The sequence below is a fragment of the Berghia stephanieae genome, chromosome 14, assembly GCF_034508935.2.
Source record: "Berghia stephanieae isolate SIO BIC M18660-M18661 chromosome 14, UCSD_Bste_1.3, whole genome shotgun sequence".
Taxonomy (NCBI): Eukaryota; Metazoa; Mollusca; class Gastropoda; order Nudibranchia; family Aeolidiidae; genus Berghia; species Berghia stephanieae.
In genome coordinates, this window is record NC_088373.1 from 8,980,872 (window position 1) to 8,989,612 (window position 8,741).

Here is an 8,741-nt window from a genome sequence, read left to right on the forward strand (position 1 = left end):
AATTGGTTCATTTGTAGTCTCTAATTTGGTTGAATGGAATTTTGATGTTAGAATTTTTTATCACCCGATCACATTGCTAATTTATTTTTGAAAATGTTTGCTTCTATTGCTGTGATGACAAACTTGGGACACCATTGAATTTTACTTGTAAATACCTCCCAGCTGCGATTTGTCCTGAGCAAAAGCTTTTGGGTTTTTAAAAAAAATTTAATATTCAGTGTCATATAAAGACTTATCTCAGTGGAATATGTACATGATTAGGATTTTTATATTTTATTTTAAATAGTAACGAAATTCAATAGAAATAAATGAATGACTAAACTAAATAGATTTTAATTCATATCAACATTGCTGTAATGACAATCTTGGGACACCATTGAATATTACTTGTAAATAACTCCCCGCTGCAATTTGTCCTGAGCAAAACTTCTGGGTTTTGTTTTTTGTTTTTTAATTTAATTTTCAATGTCATATTTACTCTCGAGTTCATGTGCAGGGAAAATCTGACAAATTTGTTCAATTTTCAATGAGGGTGAACTCGAGAGAGTTAAGACTTGTCTCAGTGGAATATGGAATATGTACATGTTTAGAATTTTGACATTTAAATGGAAACGAAATTCAATAAAATTGAATTGAATGACTAAACTAAATAGATTTTAATTCATAACTCCCCGCTGCGATTTGTCCTGAGCAAAACTTTTTTTTTCTTTTTCTAAATTTAATTTTCAATCTCTTAAGACTTATTTCAGTGGAATATGACCATGTTTAGAATTTTGATATTAAATTATGAAATTCAATAAAACTAAATTGAACGACTGAATAGATTTTATTTGACGTTTACATATACGCAGGTCTGACATCCGGACATTTTATGGTGGGGCCTTGTTTAATATTGTAATGGATAATGTTTTTTGGGGGGGGGGAGGGGGGATTTCCATTACACACATTGTGCCCATTATGAATTGGGTTATCAGACCTGCAAATGAGTGCACATCGATTTTGATATTTCTATTGCTGTGATGACAATCTTGGGACACCATTGAATCTAACTTGTAAATAACTCCCAGCTGCAACTTGTGCTGAGCAAAACTTTTTTATTTTTTCATTTCATTATTGAATATCATATTCTTTCTCTAATATCATCATCATCATAGTCGCTTGAGTTTGATCAAGTTTAGAATTTTGATATTTTAAAAAAGGTAATGGAGTTGAATCGTCGTTGTGTCAGTCTTGGGGGAAGCAATTGAATGTCACTTGTAATTGAATCCAAGCAGCGATTTGTTGTCTGCAAAATTGTAGTGTTAAAACAAACGATAGGTTGTCCCTATGTTTATGTTTGTTTGCATTGTGGTTTTTCCCATTAGAATTTAGGTTATAAAATACATCTCGGATTGAACATCCGTCATTTAGAGACATTTTTTCTTTTTCCTGATTCACGCAGCAGACTTGCCGGTTATATAAAGTTCTTCAAAGTCGTATAGATTCTGATATTTAAATCGAGGTTAAAGGTGGGAAATGGTAGACATAAAGATAGAAGGTGGAAATACGTTTTTGGTCGATACAGGTTTTGCTATTTTAAGAAAATGAAAAGTTTAAACAAAATTATCAGCAGATCTGTGTTTCAATGGTTGTGATGGTGATGATATTATTTCTTTAGCATCTGCTGTTCCTTGTTATAGTTGTAGAATGTAGTCATTTGTAATATCAAACAACATTCCAACTGGACCTCTGTGTGAACTTTATATGAATTTGTATTGAAGTTTAATGGGATTCGTGGTGTTTTCCTCAATTAGGTTATTTTTGTCACCCCACATATTCTTTGCTGTGATGACAATCTTGGGACACCGTTGAATATTCTGTGTAAATAACCCCCAGCTGCGATTTGTTCTGAGCAAAACCATTGTGGGCTGATTTGACCTGCCATTCTGCCTATTCAGATGTGATGGATTCTTGTTTTTTGTTTTTTTTTTAAATATTTTTTTTGCTGAATTCTCCTTTTCTCCCTCCCCCTCTTGAGATTTAGATTTTTAAATCTCGATATTGGTCTTTAAAATATATAATTTAAAAAATTATTTCATTTTTAAAGTAAGGGACCAGATTGAGCAAGTATTCATTCATGGTTATGTTTTGATTTCATTTGACAGTGATTGTTTTATTTCCTTTCAGATGCTATGCACGTCTCCACCCTCGTGCTACCAACTGTCGTAAGAGGAAATGTGGCCGTACCAACAGTATCCGCCCCAAGAAGAAGCTGAAGTAAATTGTTGGCCTCCCTTCCCTGCTTGTTTGTGCTTGTACAGTTACACACACGTACACATAGGTCCTGTTTGTGGGGACAATAAATTAATAATACACAAGCTGTTTGGGTTTGTTTGCTTATTTCATCTTTCTGTCTTTCTTTCTTTTTATATATATATATATATATATATATATATATATATATATATATATATATATATATATATATATATATATATATATTTAATGTTCTGTTCAGGACTGTTGCAGTTTGTTTTTGAGAGTTGATCACCACTTGTTTTTTAAACCTTTATTGTGTGTTTACATTCTATTTTTGATGTCTTTTGACAAGGGAAATGAAATGGCCAATAAATAAAAAGAATAGGAAACATGCATACAATAACAAGCCTGCAGCACAGATTTTTAAATAAAACAGTGGTAAGAACATTCGTCCATGAGATGGTGTCCACCATCCATTTGTTTCTCCTTGGCTTCCCTCGTCCATCGTGTTTTTTAAGTCTTAACAATGAATTGCAAGCATCGTTCTCAAAAACAAGCAAAACAGCTGACTAGAAGTTGTTTTGGTTTTTTTTTTTACACAGCAGGAGAATGATTTTATTGGCGTATTGAATTAATCAATATGAACTAAGTACACTGACAGTGAGCTCTTGGGATCTACATATGTTCACTATTTGAACCATTTTCCCTATGTCTTACTTTTTCCTCAAGTCCTTTTAATTGTACATCTAGCATGCTTTTACTATACAATTTTCTTCCTTTTTTCTGGCGCTGGTATGACCTAAGTGTGTTGCAAGCGCTGTAGAACCCTAAATAAAAAAATCTGTCTCGGTCTTGGAGTTAGATTTCTTGGTTTTGTCCTTGCCTTGGCCAGAGTTCTTGGTTGCCAGAAAAATAGTCAATACACTATAGTACTCTAGTTTTGAGATGCAATATTTTTTTCAAATGTAAATCCTGGGTGGGGTTCGTGACTCCCATAGTGGATAGGTAGTAGGGAGGCTCATACTTGTTTTCTAATTATCCCCCTATACTATATGTCTTCCAACATGCTTTCTGTCTTTGTCTTGGAGTGAGATTTCTTGGTTTTGTCCTGGCTTGGAGTTGGAGGGAAACAGTCAAATGTACAGTTTTGGGAAACAATATTTTTTGTCTTGTAAATCATCTCTCTGTTATGCTTTGTATTATTTTATCTTTGCTTATAATTTGTAAACATTTTAGCGTATTCCTCTTAGTGGGGATGGGACGCGTGCAGTATCGGACATTTCGGTGATCTCAAATTGTGTATATAATTATGTGCTCCTGGAATCTACATCTGTTCCCTTTTTGAACCAGTCCCCCTTTGTCTTACTTTTTCTTGGGTGCTTTAATTGTATTTCTAGAACTATATGTCTTGTAACGTGCTTTGTCCTAGAATGAGATTTCTTGGTTTTGTCCTGGCTGGGAGGGAAACAGTCAAATGTATAGTTTTGGGAGACAATATTTTTTTTTGTCTTGTAAATCATCTCTTCCTTTTCTTGGGTGCTTTAATTGTAACTCTAAATGTAAATGTTGCTGCTCGAAGCTCGAAGAAATAGATAATAATGCGAAGTTGAATGTAAGCTTCAATTTAATTGCAAAAACAGATCAAATGAAGGTTTCAGGTTTCCCCTTTATCAACAAAACATGCTGTTTTGTTGATAAAGAGGAAACCCGAAACGTTCATTTGATCTGTTTTTGCAATTAAATTGAAGCTCACATTCAACTTCGCATTATTTTATTGTAACTCTAGAACTTTATACTCTTCCATTTTCATCCTTTTTATTGGTGCTGTGGTCGACTCCTGGGGGTTATTCCAGTCTTCCCTTGGAAAAGAACCTAAGACATTTACGCTTGAGGAGGATTGTTTTTTTTGTTTTGTTTTTGAGGGTTTTACGGCGCTTGCAACACATTCAGGTCATATCAGCACCAGTAAAAAGGAAGAAATAGGATCAGGATAGTAAAAAGTTCTAGAATTACAATTAAAGCACCCAAGAAAAGGTAAGACAAAGGGGAATTTGTACAAATACAGAGCTGCCAACCTACTGCAAGAAATGCGGAATTGTAAGCATTTTCAGCGATTGTATGCTTGTACGCATTTCCCCCAAGATTGTACCCATTTTCAGTGTACAGTCACTTCAGTTGTCTTTAGTTGTAATTCATATTATTACTAGCCTATTGAGAAAACTTGGTGACCTTGTGGATGTTCATATATTTTTTGACCAATTATCTTCATGCTGGGAGGTAGAATTCTGAAAGGATTGGATTATAGTCTTGGGAACATCATTGTTGCTGCAATTGAGCTTGTGTGGTGTGACTTTATGTAATTATACCTTCCTCTTACTTTCACAATGGTTAGTTTCCGTCGATTTCAGGATTGTACCCATTTTCATGAAATCTCCCCCATTTTGAGGTCCCATTGTACACATTCTCATCAGATGGGGTTGGCAGCTCTGCAAATAGGAAACAGATGTAGATTCCAAGAGCACACCATCAAAGTGTACTTAGTTTGAGATCACCTAAAAGTCTCATACAGACACAAGAACAGGTCCCCACTAAAAGGAATACACTCAAATGTTAACAAATCAAATATAACATAATACAGAAAAGTAAGGATACTTTATTATTTCCTTTATTGACGTGTTGAGGGAGATAACTTTATACATTTCATGTTGTAGGTGCGTGTGGAGGGGGGGGGGGCGGGGGTGCTCTATCACAACATTCATTTACCGGCGTAGCCAATCGTTTGTAAATCATTGTTGCGTGGCATTGAAAATTAAAGTGAATGGTGATAATGATAAGATTAAGTAGAGAGGTGTCGTGGCTGGGTCAGATTAGTTCAAGGAACCCCGTGTTTGAGGTAAAAATAAGTTTGAGGAAAGAATGGATAACGAAGAATAATAAGGGTTGGAGTCGGACATGCGAAATGCCAGATGGAGTGTAAAATAAGAAATCCTTTATGTCATTTAAAAAATTTACGTTGGATGGGTGAAATTACTTCGAGGATGGAATGGAATGATAACAAAGAATAATAATAATAAGGAAAAAAATTGGGATACTCATCGAGTTCGAGGGAACAGTACTGGAGTGTACCAATAAGATCAAAATAATACGCATAACCACCATAAGCGGCATCACAACAACCTCCACATCATCACTACTCAAGAGTGGCTATGGGGTTTTGTTTTATATAGCACTCATCTTCGGATTGAAAGGTCCAAGGTTTGAGTCATTGAAAAAGGCTCTTCACTTCCATTCTTTCACTCATTTTACTCGTGTGTAAAATGAGTTATCTTGCTGGAAACCGCATTGTCTCTGTTAAAAAAAACTATCTCCTGCGTCATGTTAGGTGTTGATGTTGACCACGGACTCCTTGTGAAGCACTTTGAGAACGTTTTGTAGGCAAAATATAAATGCCTTTTAATTTGTTTGTTTTTAAATCATAACAATAACAACTAAAAGATAAATCCGACTGTTTCCTCTCCAAAAGTCACAATGATTAAACCAATGCAATGACAGCCACATGAAAAGGGCAAATGTTAAACTTGAAAGGTGACAATATGATTTTGTTTTTAAGGGTTTTACGACGCTTGCAACACATTTAGCTTATATCAGCTCCATTAAAATAGAAGAAAATTGGATAAAAAGTTCTAGAATTACAATTAAAGCACCCGAAAGAAAGTAAGACAAAGGGGAACTGGGAACAAGCCAGGGCTAGGACAAAATCAAGTAATCTCATTCCAAGACGAAGACAGAAAGCATGTTGGAAAACGGATATAAGGGGATATAAGCGTAGCCATCGTTAAGATATAGCCTGACACTAGAACCCTCTAGGACTGGCAGTGTGACGTCATTTTTTAGGATTGTGTAGCGTTTAGCGAGTTGCAGTAGGGCTCAAGGAAACAAGTTATTTCTTTGGTTGAACTATTGAATACAACTCACGATTTGTTTTCTTTTGTGGCAAAAGACTTGGCATTTTGACGTCATTTTTTGGTCAGTGTCAGGCTATAACACGATGGCTACGATAGAAGATGCAGTAAGTACCTCCCTGCCCGCTATTGACTCTATGAATCCTTGATTTGGCTATGAATTATTATTATTTTTTTTTTTTCACTTAAAATTGATATTTATAATTGTAAAGTGCCCAGAGCTTGTGTTTTACACGAGAATGAGCTCTATATAAATGTGTATTATTATTATTATTATTATGGGAGGCCAGGAACCCCACCCAGATGTGACAGGACAATAGAAGTTAGAACAAAGCTGTGTTAGGATGTAGAATCTACTGGCCTGCAGGAAGAAGCATTGCTGAAACAGAACTCATAAAGTCTTTGGCAAAGTTGCAAAATATTTTTATTGGTTTCACCATCAATTTGTATATTGTATTAAACTTTAAAAAAAAAATCAAATAATATAGTAATACACAGGTGACTGCTCGTCATTGGATATGGGAATCATGTGATGATCATATAAATAACGACAATCATTATAATAATAATAGTATATTGCACAAATGACATGATCATTGGCTATAATGACATAATATGTGTTATATGTTTTTAAGGGTTTTACGGCGCTTGCAACACAGGTTTTATCAGTATCAGCGCCAGTATAAAGGAAGAAAATGGGATAGTAATAGTTCCAGAACTACAATTAAAAAAGAGAAAGTAAGACAAAGGTGAATTTGGAACGAATAGGGGGTCAGATCCTGAGATCTAGATTCCAAGAGCATACCACCAATGTACTTAGTTTGAGATCACCTATAAGTCTCATCCGGACACAAGGACAAAATCCAACAAAGAGGAATACACTCAAATGCTTACATTTACATAATACATTCAAAATAACAAATATAATAATACATAACAGAGAGATGATTTACAAGGAAAAAATCATATCCCAAAACAACAACTAGGCAGTCGACTGTTTCCCTCCCAGCCAGGACCAAGACAAAAACCAAGTAATCTCATTCAAAGACAAAGACAGAAAGCATGTTGGAGAACAGATATATAATAAGGGGAAGATATATAATAAGGGGATAGAAGACACAGTATGTACCTCCCTGCCCACGATGGGAGGTCAGGAATCCCATACAGATAATGACATAATACACCAATGTGCTAGCACTAGCATGAATGTCTGATGACGGTATCCTCCAATTTCGAAATGCTTCGCGACAGGTATTCATGTGTATAGAGCGTTAATAAGATGATTAGGTTGTAATTTAATGGAGCGATGAAATAACATTCTCTGTTGAAACAGATTTTACCGGATAACTTCCTCTTTCTTCCCCTCTCCCCCCTCCCCCTGTAAAAAAAATAATTATTTTTTTATTTTGACAAGGCAGTTGAATTGACTCTATAATATATGATAATTCGTCATTTCTTCTTTTTTTTAAAAATGTATGGACCTCATAACCAATTGTCTTTATTGTGTCGTTATGCCTTGGGTGAGACACAAAATATATCGAAATGGGAATACCTCTAGATATAATACCAATTGTATTCAAAACATGGCATCGGTTTACACATGATAATAACAACCACATTCCAGATTAATTTTTTTTTTTTTAAAGATGACTCTGATAATGATTCTATTTTGTTTCATTTCGGGTGAGACAGAAATTAATCAAGAAACGTACTACACGTTTCAGACTGATTTTATTTATCATATCTCACTGACTATCACATTATTTCATTGTTGAAAGATTCAACAATGTGACTTGAATACATAAGAAAGAAATAAAATTCAATGAATGATTCATAGTAGGTATGGCAAACCCTCTTATCGAGTCATGGCTTTATTGGCAAACCGAGAATTTTAACTCAAATCGTCTCTCTCTTTTTCTCATTTTCAGTCCGTCAAATAAAACGTTTTTGGTATCAAATTAAATCTCAAATCTTCATCTTTAAAAAAACGTTCATGCTTTTTTCATATGATTTGCCGTTATTTCATGGCTTTGAGTTGAAGAAGAGGAGTAAACTTCGATTTTGGAACCGGCGCTCCGCTACTCGATCACCGTAACTGACGGTTGTCTTTTCTCTCCGCTCGGCTGGTCGCGTCAGCGCTATTAATAGTAACGTCAATGGCTGCATCCGAAAGAAAATTGAACAAGCTTTCATTCGATACCAGATTCGCATTTTTATGATTTTTTTCAAAGGTTGAAGTTTCAAGTTAAAAACTTTAAATTGATAAAAAAATTGAGAAAAATTTGAAAATTTGGACGATTCTGGTATCAAAAGAAAGTTTAAAATCTCAGCTTTAAAATGATGTATACGAAAGCAAGATTAATAGCTTTGCGTTCACCAGCCAACTGAAAACGAAACTACAACTACAACATTTGCCGTATTCACTTCACTCATATGCCGGCTCAGGCAAGGGGCACAATCGCTGATATTTCGTAACTTTGCGTTGAAATTGACAATTTTGGCTTTGTCAGCTACTTTAGGGGCACATTATTTCTATTTTAC

At 34.9% G+C, this 8,741-nt stretch overlaps 1 protein-coding gene and 3 non-coding genes across 4 annotated transcripts in view; all 4 read left to right on the forward strand.

Moving 5' to 3' along the window:
* The window catches only part of LOC144960155 (ubiquitin-ribosomal protein eL40 fusion protein), a 15,795-nt gene extending 13,438 nt beyond the window's left edge, over positions 1 to 2,357 (forward strand). Inside the window, exon 5 of the mRNA XM_078893157.1 lies at positions 2,167 to 2,357. Coding sequence (XP_078749283.1) covers positions 2,167 to 2,260 — 94 coding nt within the window. The 3' untranslated portion in view covers positions 2,261 to 2,357. The remainder of the gene's footprint in view (positions 1 to 2,166) is intronic.
* On the forward strand, positions 107 to 183 carry LOC144960223 (small nucleolar RNA SNORD58). The gene has a single exon (XR_013642808.1). It is a non-coding gene; the product is annotated as a small nucleolar RNA SNORD58 (small nucleolar RNA).
* LOC144960218 (small nucleolar RNA SNORD58) lies at positions 1,012 to 1,074 on the forward strand. The gene has a single exon (XR_013642803.1). It is a non-coding gene; the product is annotated as a small nucleolar RNA SNORD58 (small nucleolar RNA).
* LOC144960217 (small nucleolar RNA SNORD58) lies at positions 1,820 to 1,896 on the forward strand. The gene has a single exon (XR_013642802.1). It is a non-coding gene; the product is annotated as a small nucleolar RNA SNORD58 (small nucleolar RNA).
* Positions 2,358 to 8,741: the final 6,384 nt, after the last annotated feature.